General features: G+C 34.0%; 1 protein-coding gene across 2 annotated transcripts in view; it reads left to right on the plus strand.

Annotated features, from left to right (window-relative positions):
- Positions 1-1,931: 1,931 nt before the first annotated feature.
- LOC148947268 (cholecystokinin receptor-like) overlaps positions 1,932-21,577 on the plus strand; it is a 274,183-nt gene continuing 254,537 nt past the window's right edge. For both annotated transcript variants that reach the window (XM_089096964.1, XM_089096965.1), the window contains exons 1-2: positions 1,932-2,011; positions 12,266-12,687. In XM_089096964.1, coding sequence (XP_088953090.1) covers positions 12,266-12,687 — 422 coding nt within the window. In that variant the 5' untranslated portion in view covers positions 1,932-2,011. The remainder of the gene's footprint in view (positions 2,012-12,265; positions 12,688-21,577) is intronic.

The raw sequence follows: 21,577 nt of genomic DNA on the forward strand, positions 1-21,577 counted from the left end.
ATTATTTGATTTTATTATTGATCATTTTTTGTTTAATGAAGTTCTTTACTTTTCTTTGAAAAACTTATTTTGTGGAGAAAGTTTTTTTAATTAATCGATTAAAAAGACTCACTTTTCTTTTGTTTTCTGCTCGGTAAAGAATCAGTTGAAACTAAGATGTCACAGCATCTGTTCAAAATGAAACAGAGTGAGAGACTGTAAATATTAACTATTTGTTTTTTTATACAAACTGAGACTTCAGTGTTAAAAATCAACTTTATCTAAAGCATTAAAAATCAATTTTATCTAAAGTGGACTTCCACCAATCGAAAGGATTAAAATAAGAAGAAATTGTTTAGAACACAACAAAATCAAAAGTAATTAATTGGAAATATTTTTTTCCAAAATTAGGAGTTTCAACTGAGTTCTATTAATTTGATGATAAGACATGACAGCATCAAACAGTCGCAAAGGACAAATAAAACGCTCCCATCTTCGTATCCTGTGGCACAAAAAACCATACATAAGAGGTGTTTGTTTACCACAAAAACACCACAACACAATAATATTTATATTGCACACGTGCCTGAGGCAGAATTGACCACAAAACTAGTTGAAAGTAGTAATCAAAACGCATATACACAAAAATTAATACAGAAGTTTCAATTTCCAAAAATTTCTTTCAAAATCATGCTTTTTGAAAAATTAAGTTCAAAATAAAGCCTGATATGTTCCAGACATTTGAGCGAGTGAGCTAGACACTGAAATCTACTATCGTTATTTTAAACAAGCAAACTACAGGCTACTCACCTCTGGAGTAATATCACGGTACTGGGAAAAGAAGAGACATTGAGGCTCCTCGCCTAGTCTCAAGTAGGACTACTTTTTTAGTTACATATAGAGGGGCTAAGCTCTAGAATAAGCTTAGCCCAAGTATTAAGGAATTAACTAGTCAATTCGGGGATTTATTCAACGTGTGGGGTTGCTTGGTAAGTACACCTTAGAAACAGATTGAGAGTGAAGGCATAAAAATTAATAATAATGTCCTGGCGAAAAGAGAAATTATTTATTTATTGAATTTTTTGTAATTATAATTAAATTTTTTTGCTTCGCAATCATGATATTATGTAGTTATATTCTGTATTAAGTATTTCTGTAATTTTTTTTTTTTGGTATATGGTTTCAGCTTCAAACTTCTTATACCGCATATTTGTTGTTATTTTTTTTCATTTTATTAGTAGAGCACCCTCGCAGGCTATCTTTTGGTGTGCCACTGATTTATTTTCTGTCATGTTTTTGAAAATAAATTAATATTATTATTGCTACTACTACTACTACTACTACTAGAAATAGAAGCAGGGTTACTGAGAATCGTAAGCAAACCATTGTTGTTAGCTAACACTTCAAGTTAAGCCCCGTTTCTACGGGTTAGCAGGATATTTTGTAGCTAACACATTGCTAGGTAACCCAATTGAACGGCGATGATAGCCTATACATCTTCCTGCTTTTTAATTTTCTCCTCTTTATATATGTTTTTCCGTGCACTGTTCTTTGACCGTGCTTAAGACATATCATATTACATAAATAATAATATAAAAAGTAAAATATGTTTAATAGCCCCTGCTTTCAATAAAAAAATAAGTTTCGTGTTGTTCATTCTATTCCCAGAGTTACTATAGATTGTAATGTCGAGTTCTATTATACAACCATTATTCGCCATTATTTTGTTTTTTTAATTTCAAATCACAAGAATGGCGAACGTTGTTTACCTGGCGTTAATTGGTAAAGAATTGTTGAGAGTCATCGAAAGCAGCTGATCTCAATATCACAGTTGATCGTCAAGTATATCTCATGAATTCTAAAAAGGATCGCAGTGTTTACTTTATGAAATAAGGCCCTTTTTTCGTTCATGTTGAGCAGATTTGATGGAAAAGGCTTCTGGAACCATGCGTCTTACATGCCTGGAAAAGTAAAGTGTTGAATCCAATCAGTCATGATCTATATCTCTTTAAGTAACGGTTAAGCTCAAAAGGTAAGATTTAGAGTATTGCAAAAATAATTTTCATATTTCTATTTATAATTATGTATTATAATTGATATTTTATTATAATACATAATTGTGATACATATTATATACGCAAATATTATGATATTGCTTACACAATTATTGAGTATGATTACAATCACACACAATATACAATTACTTTGTTATTACAATATTCACTTATAGTTATAATCATTATATTTTAACTGTCACATTATGTCTTTGGATATCGGATGCAGCAATTCAGAAGCTATGATGCTTTTTGGGAAAGCAAAGCCTTGTTTTGTTCTTGAAATATGTTCTTAGAATACGTTTTACTGTGTTTTTGTAAGTAAAAATAATTAGGAAATGAAGCTTATGATATCAAAACTGACTTGAATGTGATTCGAGGGCTAGAAAAAATCATTCTTGTTTAAGCAACTGATAAATATTAATATTAAGAAAAGAATAAAGTACCGCATTAATAAGGCACGTATTCTGCGCAAAAGAAGATGGATCCTTGGGCCTTATGAGCCTCCATTAGTCATAATTTGTCTCCCCCCTACCACCAAGAAAAATCTAGATTTCTCACGACAATTTTCTGTGTTTTTCGTAAAAAAGTGCTTTAAAGACCAAAACATGTAAATTCCTTTAATAAAACCTTTCTTGAAAATTTTTTCTAGTTTCATCCTTAAAACGACCATCAATCAGTAAAATAATTTCTTTTTCTTCGGCTTTTAGCCTCCTATAAAATACAGGCCTCGAAACATAAACCCTTTCGATTTGCCAGATCTTTTCAGCGCTAAACAGTACACTTAAAATACTTGTAACGTATATCAAGGCATAAAATAAAGCACAGCCACCGTCCCTAATAGACAACAGAGAGTCCATCAGAACAGATGCTTTAAAGAAGGGGGTGGATTCTATCAACTAGTTGTCTATGATTTAATTAATGTTATAATTAATTTAATTTTGTAATTTGAATATATTTAAGGATAGTTTCAGGTAATCGTTTGTTTAAGTGTATATCAAACAATAAGCAAAATGAAGATTTTTGATCGATATCACTTTCTTGGAGTATGATGAAAGATAGGTTAAGAGGGCTATGCCACGTTTCATGAGGCACAACGATTTTTAGCACAACGAAAAGCATGTCATGCGCTAAATTGTTATGAGACGGAGTAAAGTTATGTTAGTAATTGAGTAGTAATTGGAGTAATTGTTATCTTACTTCTTGAGACGGAGTAAAGAGTGAAGCTTTGAATACACTCGGGAGGAGAAGGGTATACATAGCTGTGTTGGCCTTAAACGGGTTATTATTAATGGTGTGCTCGCCAAACTGAGTCATGTCTCAGGCCTCAGGCGTTTCAGTCTTGCATTTGCTAGCAATATTAGTGGTAGATCAATATTTATGCCGACTGAACAGACACAGCATTGAGTTGAGGCTCCCCAATTTACAGCAACTCTGCTTTGCCGGGCCTTAAAAAGGAGGAATTGATAGCAGTTTAGGTTATTCTAATACTGGAACCGACTCTAAGGGTGGAATTTTAAGAGCATTTTTGTAAACGTCTTTCAAGGAATCCATGTAATTAATAAAATTTTTAGTTTTTTCTTTAGCGGTAAAATTTAGAAAAGATTTGTCAGAGTAATCTATTAACTAAACCTGATGCTAATGGACTGCCATTACTCTTGATGAAAGTTTAGTGTTTAAATTTTTCATTTTCCTTATTTATTTTCTTGTTTATGTTTGAAAGTCGATCTCTCTATTTTGCTGCGTGTTAATAGTGGCTGAATCCACTTTCTATTTTGACTGAAATATGTATTAATTATTAAATTTAGAGTTACTAATCAAAAGCTGCTAGTGTAAAATACTTTCATATTTTTTTCTTGTGATAAAAAGGAAAATACTCCCTGAATATGGAGTAAACATTTTTAAAAAATTAAGATTAATTATAGTGTATCTGATAGCCTATTATAAGGATGTCAGCCCTCTTTCTACGAATATAACAAATTTAATGTTTTTCGTTAAGGAGAATAATTACGGATGGGAATTTGGTATATTTTATTATTATGTTTATATAAATATTATATTAATATTTTTTATATATTGTATTCTTATATATTTTATCTTTATATTTTTATTGTTATATATAACATAAGCGAGAAATATATGTATATTAAGTATACATTTCTACATCAAAGTTAGTTTCCCAAATTATGTACTACTCTTGGAACTAGGACGTCAACCGACTCTACATGAGGTGTTCCTTAATTGTTTACCCAGGATTTAGCAGCTTAAAATATATTTGAAAAATTTCTGTGAGGGGGTCAAGGCTAGAGCTACCCCTAAAAATATCGTTGGAGACACAGTTCACACAAAAAGCATAATGAAATCCGTAAGTATTCGCTTCTGGCACTTTGGTATGCCCCAGCCGCCCTAAGACAAAAAAATATGTGAAAACACTGCATCCATGGACAATAAGAAATATATAGTCAGAATTACTGATTTATCGGACGCTCTTACTTTGTTTGATAGGTTTTCACAGGTTTTCATAAATGGGATCAAAACTCGAAAAGAAAAAAGAGATTTTTAGGCAGATGGAGGTGGTTTGTCCCATCAATCTTAACAGTGGAACCTCCATCTTTTATTTAATCCATCCTGTGTAAAAACATGACTAAATGAGCCTCCAGCCATACCCTGAATCTCACAGAAAATCCATTTTTTATATTCCAAATAAAAATAAATATTAAATCCATTGTCGTTCAGGCCACAAAGTTCTTATTTTTTCTTAAAAGGATGAACTCCTCCACATTAGAGCTTATTATAGAATTAGCTCTTTTGTCGGAGTCTATTGGCAAAGATTAGAGTTTGTTGTAGAATTAACTCTTTTGTCGGAGTCTATTGGCAGCAGCGAATTTCATTATCCACATTTTGTTTATAGTTTCATTTAAACTTCATCGGTAGCATAAACAGAGACATGATGTACTTATGTTTATAGACTAAATGAAATTGTGTTTGTATATCTTTCAGAAATTCATTAATACATTTAAGCAGAAATTTCAAACAATCTGTCAGCTTTATTAATTTCTTTCCGCTTTAATAGCTAAAGGTTATTTTTTTTTTCTCCGTCTTGATATTATAATTCTTATTTGCGTTTTTAGGAGCCAAGACTACTAAATTACTTTGGGGTAATTATTTTTTAATATTTCTTGCTATTTGGAATTCGACAGATTTTATTTCTAGTGAAAATGTCACCAATGCTCACATAATTAATAATTATGTTGAAAATAGGTGATTTTCACAACTGTTCATGCCAGTAAATATGCAAACACAAACACTAAAATAAAGACAACACACAGAAAAAAAAAAAAAATTTCAACTAAAATCATCTTAGCGGACTGTTTTGAAAAATTTGAGTTCCATGGCTTATTGGAGAAAAAGCCAAGACAGATAGCCTGAGTGAGAGACAAAGCTGGCAAAACCCTCTTTCAGAATTGTTTAAAAATGGTGTCATTTAACTTATCGATAGATAGTCTATCCTCCATCGTTCCTAGGGTGAAACTAAAGTAGAAAGGAATGGAATGAGGGCCATTCAAATAGTGTATCGGTTCTATGAGCCATTTGAAGGCAATTGGAAACTCCAAATAAAATGTTTGCTAAGATTTATGACTGAAAACGTCCACAGGACTAGCAGGCAATTAAGGAACTGAGATTTTTAATATTATATGAGCTTTGCCTACTGGGGAAGCCCTTTGGAATTGCAATGGGAATCAATGAGATTTTTGGGCTGACTCATGACGGATAATGCCCACTAGGCTTGTTAGCAAAAGGGGGGAGGGACTGAATCTGCTTGGACTCGCAAGTGAACAAGCGACCTGAGCCTAATAGGGCCAGGCCCCCTAGATTCTCAAGGGGGTTATGAAATTTAGATGGTAAAATCAACACGTAGATCCTGCTTCAGATAATAAGATTTCAAGAATGGAAAGTCCAACTCTGCTTCTGCTATGGAGATATCTTCTAGAGGTTCTTGACTTTTTTTTCACTTTTTTAGAATAAAATGTTTTCATTATTAAAGAAAATCTTTTTTTTATAATTAATTGAACTTTGTTGAAACTTAGTGCCATCGTTGTTTATATAGTCACATTTTAATAGAAATAAATCCTCTCACCTAGGATAATTATAGTCAAAATTTCTGAAATAAAAATCGTTGGTATTCATTTTTATGTATACAAAATAAGCACGAAAATCGTATGGAATAGAATGTTGAAGATCGGTTATTCATTTCAGCGTTAATTATAATATTTTATTATTTGTTATTGTTACTTTATCATTCTAAAACCACACTGTCTTTCCATCCGGCGCGAATTAATCACATTCAGATAAAACCGGGACTTTTCTCTCCGGACAGTGATAAATATCATACAATATAAAATGTTATTCCTTGGACTATTTTTTTTTTTTTTTAGTATTTTAGCTGATAAGGGCTAACTTACTTGATTCCTATGTGAATCTCCATGGTTTATTGTCAACTTTTTTTTTCTGTTTTCGTTTTTTATTGTTCTCAGAACAGCTTCCCAGAACAGCATTTCCCCTTTTTTCATACCCTGAAATTCTTGGTTTGTTATTATTCCTGGCTAGTTTGTTGCAATGTTTGAAATCGGTTGACCAATAAAATCAGTTCAATAAATATTTCAGTTATTAATTGAAAATGCAAGAAAACAGTGATAAACAGGGTGGATCGAAGGTCAAATAGTAATTCTGATATGAGATGAGATGGGTTTTATTTTCAAATAATAATTACATCATAATGTAACTGGCACTTGCCACATTTTTAAATAACATTATCAACCAAATGTAGAAAATGGTAAGAACGTGTGACGCTTTATTACGCCACTATTGTGGCTTGAGCAGCGTCACACAATCTTTCATCATAAAACAAACTCATTCACTCTTCCTAGTCTTTTTTTAGATTTAGATTAGACTTAAAATGAACAGAAACTACCACAAACTGGAGTCGGGCTAACGCCCCCAATGCCTTGTAAAGACCAGAACGTCAATTGCGATTTAATGGAAACAATACTTGTTTCGAGTTGTGGGTTTTAGAAGTGATAATATCAACAAAAAATGTAAGAAAATCATCATATTGACCAAGATTACTGCAAAAGATTTAATCAAATGCAGATTGTCAGTTTAATATATATTGATATTCTTTCCTGAAAGCCTGAGCAACTTTGTGTTTGTTAACGTTACAAACGAGACAATTTTTAAAAAGTACTTTGTTTAAAATTGTGATCGGGTGCTTTCGAGGGTAGGGTAGCAAAAAGGGGCGTGGAAGGGGCCTTCCAATCACTTGAATCTAAAAAAGGGCACTAGAACTTTTAATTCTCAATCCATTTCCAAAGTTTCTATTACCATTGGTTTGATGCAATCACCCATAAGAAATTAAACAAACAAATAGTAATGCATAGAGCCCACACCATTCTTTACTTGGACAGCGCTGTTGCACTACCTATGAGGTTCTAAGAGCGTTTGCGGAAGGCCTGTGGCAAATGTCAAAGCAACTAGAGCCGTGTTTTCAGGCTCAGCGGGTTTGAACACAGGTTGTTCTCGTCTAGTTTCAAGTTTCTAGTTTTTCGTCTAGTTTCGTCTATATTCAGCGGCTTTGAGTTTTCAACCCCGTGTTTGATGCACTAGACGCACTGATGCACAATGCTTGATGCACTAGACGAGAACAACCCGCGTTCGAAGACGGGTGGTTCACGGATCAGTGTGTTCGAACACGGGTTGTTCTCGTCTAGTGCATCAATCGTTGTTCATCAGTGCATCTAGTGTATCAAACACGGGGATGAAACTTTGAACCCACTGAAACTAGAGGAAACTAGACGGGAACAACCCGTGTTCGAACCCGCTAAGGCTGAAAACGCGGCTTAGGAAACTTTTAAATGTAGGATACTCTGTGGTTTGACACAGGAGGACGGGCATTCGAATTAATAGTGCCACTAAAAATTTAGCAATTGGCGACTTAACAAAAAAGTAGAAAACTTCATAGAAAATTAGATAACTAATGTAACTAATCTGTATTATTATAGAATTAAAACTAAAATATCTCTATAAGTTACATTTAATTAACATTTTTGGTTGTCAAGAATCATCTTAAGCCAAAATATAGTCTTCACAAAGTACGCTAGGGCTAGTTTAGGAAGCTAGTTCAAAATTTCGGGAGTTTAAAAAGGCCAGTGAAAGATCTAATTCCGAACTGGCAAACCATAACAAAAAAAATCGGTTTATGACATTCTTCTTAAAAGTTCACCTCTAGCTGTTAATGTTAGTTGTGCAAAATTACCAGGGGACCAGGTTAAATATAAGACCAGGGAGAACTGCAGCAGTGGAAGCTAACAAAAGGATTCTGGAGGCCTTCTGGTAACGGAATTTTCCTTCCTTAACACTCTCTTACATTTTGAAATGCATAAAAGGATACGTCATTGTCTTTCTTATATAATATTATATCTACCAAAAATCGGAATTCGAATTTATTTTTTACATTGAATGAACCAAATATTTTTTTTTAAACCATTTAGACGTTTTTGGAATCCTTGGAATTCTTCTCAGAGTCCTGATTCATAATTCTGAGAATCTAGAAACATCGAAATGACTTTTAATTGGATTTTTGGTTAGTTCAAAGTTAAGAAATGCGAAATTTAGTTTTTGGCAGATGTCGTTGCCAAGATTGACAACGAATTATGCAGCCATTTAGAGTCAAACAAAACACCAAATCCTAGTTGTTATCTGTGATTTTTCTTTTGGTAACTATCTCCAATCTCCCCTTTGATAATTCTCCCATACTCTTAGGCACATATGATCAGTAAGACCCTTCTGAAATTCTCAGCGGTTCTCATGCAGAAATGTTTTGAATTGGTATAATGTTCGATTAGAATTATAGTCTAGTTTCTTTTACGGAGGAATTTAACACCATTTTAGAAATATTCATCCAGATTGAGAGGACTTGGAATTGGAATATAGTGGCATGCTCTATGTTGTAGAGCATACAGCCAAGTTAAAGATACTACTAAAATGTTTGCATGTTCAACTTGCTCTGTGACCGCACAATGTTAAGATTTGGACCAAGCAACAACAAAAACGTTGTTAACAATAACATTTTCACAGAAGTCCTGTTCCTCCCACGTTTTAATTTTACGCTATTTTTTTTATATAATATTAAATTTTTACAGACCGTTTCTAGGGGGGGGTGTGGAGTTTGAACCCCTCACCCCTGAAATGTTTGTCTGACTCGTAAAAATGTAACAAAAATGGATATAACAAATTTTGGCACTTAGGCATTATAAATAACCCACCGCTATGCATGAAAGAAGTCAAGTTTGGTTAATGCCAATGAAATAAAATAAAATAGGATGAAAATATAATAGTTTAGGAACAAATTTGGGCTATATATTTGTACATTAGGGGAGGGGTGTAAAGCATAGCATATATTAAATACGTAACATAACCTAACCTAATTTAATGTTGGGGTTTAGGGGGGGTACCTCTCGCCCCCTAAGACCCCAAAAAACAACAGTTTAAATGTCGTAAACACATAAGAAATCACGCGTTGCAATCCATTTATCTAACAAATACCCGTTTGTCTCGTTTCCTGTCTGGTTTCCTTGTACAGTCTATAGCGGCGGATTATTTATAATGCACAAGTACCAAATTTTTTTTTTTTTTTTTTTTTTAGTTTTTTTTTGTGTAATCCCCTCCCCTTAGAAAAAATTATCGTGTAAAACCCCCCTTGAAAAAAAAATCATGGATACGGATCTGATCAAAATTAAATAAAAAAAACAAGTTTTTTTTTTAACTGAAAGTAAGGAACGACGTTAAAACTTAAAACGAACAGAAATTATTCCTTATATGAAAGGGGCTGTCCCCTCCTCAACGCCTCGCTCTTTACGCTAAAGTTTTTTATTGTTAAAAAAATATAGTTGTGAGAAAGTCAAACTTTAAAGGGTGAGGCGTTGAGGAGGGGACATCCCCTCTCATATAAGGAATAATTTCTGTTCGTTTTAAGTTTTAGCGTCGTTCTTTACTTTCAGTTAAAAAAAGCTTGTTTTTTTTATTTTATTTTTGAACGTTTTTGAATAAATGCAGGTTTTGATCTTGGCTCACCGTACATGAATAATTATAAAAAAAATTTGCATATTAATTTACTTTTATTTGGTTAAATGGCTTTCTCGAAACTTGTTTAATTTTATTTACGAACGTTTTTATTAGTAATAAATATACTTAAAAAACGAATTAACTTACGTAACGAACTTCTATATTCATATATTTTTAATACGTATATTAGGGGGTTCGCCTCCTAGTCAATACCTTGCTCTTTAAGCTAAAGCTTGAATTTTGTTCCAATTCTTTAAAAATGACCGCGTAATCACAAAGCCCGTTAATTAGAATAAATAGCTCTTCTGAAAGTACTAAACAATCCTTGGCTTAAAGAGCGAGGTATTGACTAGGGGGTGAACCCAATCATATATGTAATATTTTCTGTTCGTTTAAAGTTTGATATTGCTGATGTTGCAGTTGAAAAACTTGTTTTTTTTATTTTTAATTTCTGATCTTTTTTTAAATAATGCTGGGAAGTCCGGCGTCCCCTTCATAGCAATGTCCCTTCCCCCATGAAAAACTTCCTTCATGGAAATATATTCCCAAATAACCCCCGACACCCCCACTACCAGGAAAAATCTCCCCTGAAAACGTCTGTATACTTCCCAATAACCAATGCTATATGTTAACATTTGGTAAAGTTCATAACTTTAAGCCCTCCCCCCGGAACTTCGGGAGATTAAGTCATCCTAAAAGATATACCTATAATATTTTCGAATATGCTGAACAAAATGGCTATCTCAAAATTTTGATTGGGTGACTTCGGGAAAAAATGAGCGTGGGAGGGGGCCTAGTTACCCTTAATTTTTTTTTCACTCAAAAAGGGAACTATAACTTTTAATTTCCATTCCAATGAGCCCTCCCACGATATTCTAGGACCACTGGGTTGATACGATCACCCCTGGGGAAAAAAAGCAAATAAACACGCACCCGTGATCTTTCTTCTGGCAAAAAATACAATATTCCACATTTTTTTAATGGGAGATTGAAAACTCTACAGTAGGGATTTCTGATACGCTGAATCTGATGGTGCGATTTTCATTAAGGTTCTATAATTTTTAGGGGGTGTTTCCCTCTTTTTTCGAAAATCAGGCAAATTTTCTTGGGCAAGGAAATTTTGATGGGTAGGACTAAGTTTGATGAAACTTATATATTTGAAATCATCATTAAAATTTGATTCTTTTTATGTATCTGTTTGTAACAATAAACCGTTTTCTAGAGTTTCGGTTACCATTGAGCCGGGTCGCTCCTTACTTACAGTTCGTTACCACGAACTGTTTGATCATAGCTTAGTGGGCACTATTATCAATCACAAACAGCGAGCTTGTGGCATGTAAGAGAAGGAAGAGTTTCCTGAAATTCTCAACAGTTCCCGTCTTAAAAATGGCAAATAATAAGCTTAGTTGTATGCTCTGTGTTATTCGTCCGCAAAAAAACTATAATTTGTAGGAAGAAACAATAAAAATTACGCAAAAAACTATATTTTTTACAAAAGTCTCGTGTGAAAATTTTGCAGTATTTTTCAAAACTAACGAACAAATCAGAGCTTAGCGTATGCAATTTTGGTGTCAAAAGTAGAAATAGATCTGGGTTCTTGATGAAACGCTTAGGTGCTAGCGTGTAAAATGCATTCCATGTGAGAATTAGGGCGGCAGAATCCCTAAACCAATTAAGACTAGATTTTAAAAGTATCTTTCAAATGATAATTATTTTGTTGTTGTTTATTTCGGGAGGGGGGGGAGTCTTTCTTTTTTTTTTGGGGGGGGGGTTAATTTCTGTTTTTTGGGGGTGGAGTGAATTTTAAGGAGGAGTGGTTTACGTGTATCTATATTATTTTTGTATAGTTTTGATTTTGTTTTTATGCTTTCTCTCTTGTTATTATCTTTTAAATTTATTTTCCTTATGTGTTCAATCTCGAATACTATTTTTTTCTCTTGCTTTATGTAATTGTTTAGTGTAAAGTAAAGGCTAGAGTGCTAGTTACTACGCACCAGCAAGGCTCCAGTAGTTTTTCTCGAACGTAGTCAAATGTTTGGTATATTAGAATTTATTGTGATAAAAGTAAAAATAACACTAAAATTTATATCAACAAGGATTTATTTTTGCAGATGGACAGTATCCTAGACGCCGAGCAAGTTTATTATGAGAATTGCAGCAACTATTCTGCTGTACCTCAAATTATATGTACGGCAGATCCTTACTCTATGCTTAAGCCATGGAATGTCAATCCAGACTTCATTCAGATCATTGGTATCTACTCTGTAACGTTCATAATTGGTGTGCTTGGCAACCTTGTTGCCATAATCGGTATGGCAACTGATACCAAATCAAACTCTGCAACAACGTTATTTCTTCTGTCGCTGGCTGTAGTTGACCTAGCACTGTTAGCTCTGTGCATCCCTATGGAAACAGCAACCTATTTTGTGACACACTGGGATGAAAGTGGAACAATTTGCAGACTCTCGTATTATCTCCAATCAACAATTTTTGCAATTTCTGTCCTCAACTTATCTGCTGTCTCCATTGAAAGGTAATTTTAATTATGATGGTGATTTGAATTGTGGTAATAGGTAATATAAATAGGAACAAATCGTTATAGGAGTAAGGAATAGGAGTAAAAGGTAATGATAATAGGAGTTGTTATGATCGTTTGAGATGTTTCCACTTCATTGGCTTTGTTTAATCACATAAAGGTGCCTCTCCCCACCCATCGTCTAGGTCAGTATGACAAGAAGAAAATATTACTGATGAAGAACATGATTGACTTTCAACTTTGAATTTGCATAATGAAATCTCCTGAGAATAAGCGTTTAAGCATAGAGATGGAAATAGATTTAGAGGGCCGATTCAGGGCTTCAATAGGGGGGGGGGAGGCAGGATATTGGCCTGGATTTTTTCCCTCCTAGATTTTGAAAAAAAAAATTATGGGTATTTTCATTCAAAAACAATTTTTTCCCCTGCGAATAAGGGAGTAACCATAGACATAGAAAGAGAAATAGAGGGTAGATTCGCTGGTGTCCATCCGAGAGGGGTAGGGGTGTAGGGTGCAGTGTGGTACTGCAAGAGGAGCAGGAAGCAGGAGGAGCAGGGGAGTCTTGAAATCGCCCAACTAGATTACTCTCCAGTAGATTTTGGAAAATATTTTTTTTTATATTTTAGTTAAAACAAATAGCTTTTGGAATATTTTCATTGAAAAAAAATCAAAAAACCGTGAAATCACACCCGTAGATTTTGAAAAAGTACACTTTGTTCCTCCTACCTACATTTTAGTGAATTGACGCTCCGGTCAGATTTTCGCTAGTTTGCGTTTATCTATTCAATTCCTTCATTTCAAAAGTTACATATTGAAATGTGACTTGGCGCAGGTTTAATGGTCTGGCCGTCAAATTCTGCTGAAGCTGGCTTATGTTCTTTTTTCTATCTCTATAGATGAACTTCTGAGAAATATAACAAATTTGGGGCCATTGAACGACATGTGGTTTTTTAGATGCCAGTTTCACAAAGTATACTTGCGCTATTTTATCTCAATGTTCTTAATTATTCCTAATGTTCCTAATTTATACTCAAATTCATATGTAAATATTAAATAATGTTTATGTAATTTTTTACCAGGATGGTTGATAGAATAAAGTTGAGACAAAAAAAATGTGTTTTTTTGTCAATGTTCTCCATTTAGCTTATTCTAGTGGTTTAACTCATTAAAAAAAAAATTTGTCAATGTTCTCCATCAATAATTGTGGTTGCTGCTTACTACTATGTCATGGTATTAGATTATAGTACCGATTAAGTAGAATATGGTAAAATTGCTTTCCATTAAACTTTCTTTAATATTTTAAGAATATACAGTTGATCTAGGCAAAACGAAATTTCAGAGATATCAGGGTATGTTACTTGGCCTTTTTCCTGAAGGTTTCATAAATCTGGATCCACTGCTTTCTTTAAAGCACAAATTATATCAAAATCAAAACATACTACGTCTTTGAGCTCATATTGGGTCTATTTATATCTGGAAATGGAAAATTATTAAAAAAAATTTCTTTTGGTTGTTTCAAAATTATTAAGTTTTTAGGGCAGTATTAAATTTTCTCAGTGTTGCCATGATGAACTGTGAAAATAAATGAGCAAATTAAACTAAATAAATTTTACAACGATCTTCATCCATAAAATTCACACGTTAACCAGCTGCTAATCTCCAAAGACAACTATACTTTCAAAGGGTATCTGCGCCTTCTTAAGCTGTTTGGTGTCACATTTTTTAAAGAAACCTGTGCATTAAAACTAAAAACATTTTTTGTTCCTTGGACTCATCTTAGGTCTATTTATATCTGAAAATCACAATTTTGTAAGATTTATTGTACCATTGCATAGGATTTAGCTTTTTTTTTGCTGATTTTCACCCCTTTTTCTTTTCTTTAATTTGGCACCCACTAGAAGATTGTTTTCAATGAAAATTAAATTCCCACCTTTTCCTGTTTCTTAAGATGTATATTCTTTCGTAACTTTCCACTTTATCAGTTCAAACAGCCAGAATTCAGTAGTTTCAACAGACAACACCATATAGGTACACATAGTAAATGACTGTAAGGCTTCAATGTATTATATTTTTCTCCCAGAAGCACTCCATATGGAAGGGGTGGCCGTGTAAACTTTGGAGGGGGCTCATTCAATGGAAAATCAGAAGTTGTAGTCCATTTTTAAGAGTCAAATGGGATCAGTGGGCAGACAGCCCCCCTCTCTCCACGCCTCTTTTCCCCAAATGCGTTAAGTCAAAATTTTGAGACAGCCATTTTGTTCAAAATAGTCGTAAGGGAAATAACTTTCCAGGGTTAGCAAAAACTCCTACAGCCCTCGGGGCAAGGGCTGTAAGTTATGCAAGTTTCCCATTGTTACCATATAAGGTTTATTTACGGAAGGGGTGGTTTTATAAACATTGAACGGGGCTCATTCGATTAGAAATTAAAAATAAGAGGGCATTTTTTAAAAGTCAAAATCAATCTGAGGGCAACCAGTCCTCCACGCCTTTTTTTACCCAAATGTAGTCAATCAAAATATTGGAATTGCGATTTTGTTCAAAATGGTCCAAAGGACAAATAACTCCGCGGTGGACAATCATTTCCAGTTCCCTAGTTAAGGGCTGTAAGTAATAAAAGTTTCCCACTGCTAAAATATAAGGTTTTTTTACTGGAAAAGAGGACATGTTTGATGGGTCTCCAAAAAGGCTTAAGGAATTAAGGTAAAACTTTAAGAAAATGTTGAGAGGGATACCAAACACAATCAAAACACAAATATGCTTGCTGATTGTGAACAGGGTATATCAGCAATATCTAAGGAACAGCTGAGGGCATTAAATTAAAACTCTCAAGGTATGTTGAGGAGATGTTGAAGAAAGATTGGAGGATAGCAAGCCTTCCTCCTTTCCCTTTTTGGTACCCCCTTTGCTCAACACTGAACAAAATTTTGAAATTTGAATATGCATTCAGATGATTGCAGATTTAGCCTCAGGCTTCGCTTCATTAGGAAGAATATACACATGGAAGACAATAGTTAGAAGGTGCAGTACGGGGGCTGAAGGGAGAAAATCCCCTATTAGGATGAATACGATACTTTATTTAGGAAAACTAATCATTATTCCGAAAGTTAAATACGCTAAATGAGCTTTTTGTCTTGAAGTATTGTTCTGCAAAAGTTGAACTTTAAGGTAAAGAGTTAGGTTCAATTGAAGGTGTTTTATTCGATCGTCTTTTAAAAAAATTGAAGCAACTTCCTTTTGTTTAAAGCAAATGCGCATCAATAGCTCTTCCATTCTTGAGGTTTTATGAATACATACGTTTTATCGTATTACAATTGCCCTTTGCTGGTACATTTGTTCCTAAGACCTTGAGGACAAAAAGACAAAATTTAGTGTAAAGAGCGTGGAGTTGAGGAGGCGAGCAGCTGTTCATATGTGGAATTATTTCTGCTTATTGTAAGTTTTATTGTAGGTCTTTACTTTCTTTTGACAAAACTTTTTTTTTTTTGTTAATAGAAAGACGGACCATAATTTACATTTATTTACTGTGTACAAAGTTCCTAAAACCTTGAGGACAAAAAGACAACATTTAGTGTAAAGAGTGAGCAGCTTTTCATATATGGAAATATTTCTACTCACTGCAAGTTTTATTGTAGGTCTTTATTTTTATTTGACAATTTTTTTTATTAATAGAGAAACGGGCTATAGTTTATACTTATTTACTGTTTTTGTTGCAACACTTTCAGTTCAAATAAATTAGCAGCTATCAAACCGTATAGTAAAAAGGGGGGTGTCAAAAGTTACTATTATTTTATAAGAAGTATAAAAGATTTTAAAATATGCTAATTTCACGGAAAATCATAAAACTTATAGTGATATTTATAAATAATTAGAATTATAATAATAATTATATGGAAAGGCTATTTAGCTATTTACAAATGTCTGACGATAACAGAATACCAAGGTTAAGCAAGATCAGATTGAACAAACAAGAGAAAAAAATCCCAATTTAAAATTTTTGCCAATTTAAAAGTTTTTTGCCAAATTTTGTTATTATTTTGCAAAACAAGAAAAAACAAAGTGAGAAAAATAATCTCAGAAAACAAACAGGACTACAGCCAGTAGAGGGAAAAGACACACTAAAACGACGCGGATTGTTGTTTTGTTGTGCCGTTTGTTGTGTCGTTGCTTGTTGGTTTGTATTTGCCCGTTTTGTCTAGGTCCTTGTTGGCTTTTGAACAAACTAGCTAGAATTGCCATTATTATTAGGATACTGTGGTTGTTTAATAGAACAACTACACAATATAAAAGATGAAGGAAAAGAGCCTCAACGAAAAGTGGCAGCCTCAACGAAAGACAAACAAAAAAGCACTAATTTTTTGCAGAACACACTGTGTCAACTATCCTGTTATACTAAATCTATAACCACATTTCATAACCACATTGACAGACGGACAGCCTCTTTTGGTCATATGGGAATAACCAAGAACTTCCAGAATTCGAGAACGACTAAGGAACGACTAAGGTTATTTAACTCCTTAAAGCCTCTCTATAGAAAGCTAAACTGTAAAGTCAAATAAAATTAAGGTCCTGTGAATTGTATTTTGCCTGCGTAAACAAGGCGTCTTCAATGCTAAGAACAAAGATAAAATACAAAATAATCTAGAAAAACTAAAATTAAATCCGATCTAAAACTAAGAAATAAAAAAAAAACAATATCTATATGTATAATTGATACTACTATGATTGAACACCACAGATCTTAGTCAGAGTTAGTTCAATGAGAATGTTTCTCTTTATTTTTGTCATGGCTGGCCAATTCGGCTTTAGATCTTTTATAAATAAGTAAAGTTTTGTGGATTTATTCCGGTCGTTGTGCCACTTTCTAGACCATTGTCTAGGGCATTATTTAGATCTTTCATAAGGAAGTAAAGTTTCACGGATTTATTCCTGTCATTTTGCCACTTTCTAGGCCACTGTCTAGGGCCATCTTTAGATCTTTCATAAATAAGTAAGGTTTCACGGATTTATTCCTGTTATTTTGCCACTTTCTAGACCACTGTCTAGGGCATCCTTAGATCTTTCATAAATAAGTAAAGTTTCACTGATTTATTCCTGTCATTTTGCCACTTTCTAGACCACTGTCTAGGGCATCCTTTAGATCTTCCATAAATAATAAAAGTTTCACGGATTTATTCCTGTCATTTTGCCACTCTCTAGACCACTGCCTAGGGCATCCTTTAGATCTTTCATAAATAAGTAAAGTGTCACGAATTTATTCCTGTCATTTTGCGCACCTTCTAGACCACTGTCTAGGGCATCCTTTAGATCTTTCATAAATAAGTAAGGTTTCACTGAATTATTCCTGTCATTTTGCAACTTTCTAGGCCATTGTCTAGGGCATCCTTAGATCTTACATAAATAAGTAAAGTTTCACGGATCCATTCCTGTCATTTCGCCACTTTCTAGACCACTGTCTAGGGCTTCATTTAGATCTTTCATAAATAAGTAAAGTTTCACTTATTTATTCCTGTCATTTTACCACTTTCTAGACCACTGTCTAGGGCATCATTTAGATCTTTCATAACTAAGTAAAATTTCATGGATTTATTCCCGTCATTTTGCCACTTTCTAGACAACTGTCTAGGGCCATCTTTAGATCTTTCATAAATAAGTAAGGTTTCACGGATTTATTCCTGTTGTTTTGCCACTTTCTAGACCACTGTCTAGGGCATCCTTTGATAAGTAAAGTTTCACTGATTTAGTCCTGTCATTTTGCCACTTTCTAGACCACTGTCTAGGGCATCCTTTAGATCTTCCATAAATAATTAAAGTTTCACGGATTTATTCCTGTCATTTTGCCACTGTCTAGACCACTGTCTAGGGCATCCTTTAGATCTTTCATAAATAAGTAAAGTTTCACGGAATTATTCCTGCCATTTTGCCACTTTCTTTACCACTGTCTAGGGCACCCTTTAGACCTTTCATAAATAAGTAAAGTTTCACAGAATTATTCCGGCCATTATGCCACTTTCTAGGCCACTGTCTAGGGCATCCTTAGATCTTACATAAATAAGTAAAGTTTCACGAATCTATTCCTGTCATTTTGCCACTTTCTAGACCACTGTCTAGGGCATCGTTTAGATCTTTCATAAATAAGTAAAGTTTCACGGATTTATTCCTGTCATTTTGCCACTTTCTAGACAACTGTCTAGGGGCTTCTTTAGATCTTCCATAAATAAGTAAGGTTTTACGGATTTATTCCGGCTATTGTGCCACTTTCTAGACCACTGTTTAAGGCCTCTTTTAGATCTTCCATAAATAAGTAAAGTTTTGCGGATTTATTTCGGTTATTGTGGCACTTCCTAGGCCACTATTTAGGGCTTCCTTTAAATATTTCATAAATAAGTAAAGTTTCACCGATTTATTCCGATCATTGTGCCACTTTCTGGGCCACCGTCTAGGGCCTCTTTAAATCTTTCATAAAAATGAAATTTTGCAGATTTATTCCAGTCAATGCTCTACTTCCGAGTGCGCCATACCATGCTTCTAATCACTATTTAAGCTGGTTGACAGATTTTTCACTTTTTTTTGTCACAATATAACAAAATGTCAGTATAATTGCCGTAAGTCAATAGTAATAATTAATTACTTATTACTATTTGTGTTCAAAAACACCAGATAATAAAATAAATTGGTGGATTATTTGTATTGTAAGTTCGAAAAAGACAAAGATGTTGATACCTTTCGCTAATTTTTAAGAGGTAGGATTCTTGGTTATGTTATGAGCCATTTTTGGATGAACATAAAAAAAAAAATTAAAGTAAAATTTTTAATTGAAAAGAAACCTTGAGAAATAGACCTATTGCTTAAATGAAGCACAAAATTTTTTTTGAAAACTTTGCTTAATCCTTATTTTTAGGGTTCTAGAAATGTATAATATGGCTGAAATTGTTGCTGAAATAACAGGAATTGTATTTTTGAAAATAAGAGCCAGTGAAAAAAAGATCGAAAACTCGAAATTAAAATAAAACCTTTTCTTAGCAGAATTTAGATAAGTATAGACCTGTCATATGTGCAACCTTTGTGGTAAAGTAAGATTTGTGGTAGTATGTATAATGGGTTGTTAACCATGCCATGGGAGGGGTTATGGGTACGGTCCTAAAAGTGATTAAAACTAAGGTAGCGTTTCCTTTGTGTTGGCCTGACTAATTATCTGAGGCGGCCGACTGGAGAAATCGTGAAGCCTAAATAACGTTATATATACATATAGAGGGTTGGTATAATATAATAATTTTATTGACGCAACACACAACGATGCAGGGTCTGGCTGCATATATGCCACTAGGACTAGTTGTCCCGCAGAAAAAAAAACAAATAAAATAAGTCTTCTATCAACTACAAGACATTAAGACACTTACGATTTTCAAGCTATTCCCAAAATATGGACCAGAGGTCTGCCCGATATAAAAATAAATCAGTAAAAGTTACTCTATCCCATAAAATGTATCTTTTATACCATAGATCAACCACATCAATCCGGCCAATTGACGTACCTAGCAAAGGAAGCGGTTATTTCTCAATTTATTTTCCAGGCCTCACATCCAAGAATGTTTGCTTTTATCTAAATAAAAGGTGGTGCTTCAAAACTTTGCATTGTGTATTTTGCGTCGTAAATATTTTATTTCATATGAAATTATTTCTGCTTAATTGGACAGGTTACCATACCTTCTAAGCCCTGAAAATAAGAAAAGGAATGACATAGTAGATTGGTGATATCTACCCGGGGTGTATTTTAAGGCCCTGGATTCATTCATGAAAGTTTCATTCATCTAACTCAGATACTTTTTGAAATAGCAAGAACCCCCTCTACTAGAATTTTACCTTCGCATGATTTTAAATAACGAGGAAATATTTTCCCTTGAGAAAAACATTTCTAAATATGTATTCTCTCCCAAGCGCTCAAATGGCAAGCTGAAGATTTTATTCAATAGCGCCAAATCCGGCGCCTTATATTGCTTTCGAGGGAAAATAGACAATGGTCACTGCCCTCAGAAGGCAAGAGAGTGAGTATTTAACTAGAGGAGTGTAATTGGCTACGGGTCAGGGGGAGGGAGAACTGACCCCTCAGACCCCAATTTGTCAACCCCCCGACCTCCAGTCTCCCCCCACCCATCTGAAACTTTAGTGTCTGCAAAAATCTTGTCAAAACTAAGATAAGCCTGTATAGTTCAAGCAACCAAGTAAACGGGTCAGTTTTCTTTAGTATAGCTTTGCCTTTATGGTACTATATCTCTCATTTTTTTTTTCACTTTCAATTTCATTTGATTTTGTAAAATTGGCTACAACTCTGCCCCCCCCCCCCCCGCAGGATTTTGACGAGGCCCGAAGATCCACTTAAGGCATTGCAAGTGAATAGTCTCCATGCAAGCCACAGGATTAGTACCCCAGAACTTGCAGTCGAAATTAAGAGTTGGCCGTTGCTGCTTCGCATCAGTTTGCTAAAGTTAATATATGCTTCTTCCATTTATCGTTATTGATGACGTCAGTGCCGAGGTATTTGATTTCTGTTGAAGTGGAAAGTTTCAGATCTTTGTATAAAAAGTTTCGCTCCATAGCACGTGAACATCGAAGACGAATTTTATCTACTAAGACAAAATAAAAATCTTTAATGGTCTTAGCCAACCTTTGAATTCTTATGGTTAAAGACATAACTACTGTGGAACAAAAAGAATAAGAAAATGGTTCAAGGTTCAAAAGAATAGATATTTAGACATAAAACATACTATCAGAATTAACTAACAAGAGTAAAATTAAACAGCTAGAAGTTACGAAGTATATTCAGTAAGCCACCTAACGAAAGCTGGAACAAAACTACCCAAATAGCAAGAGTCTAATAAGGATTAGGATA

The sequence above is a fragment of the Artemia sp. Qi Xiang Cuo genome, chromosome 11, assembly GCF_049724085.1.
Source record: "Artemia sp. Qi Xiang Cuo chromosome 11, ASM4972408v1, whole genome shotgun sequence".
NCBI classification, from domain to species: domain Eukaryota; kingdom Metazoa; phylum Arthropoda; class Branchiopoda; order Anostraca; family Artemiidae; genus Artemia; species Artemia sp. Qi Xiang Cuo.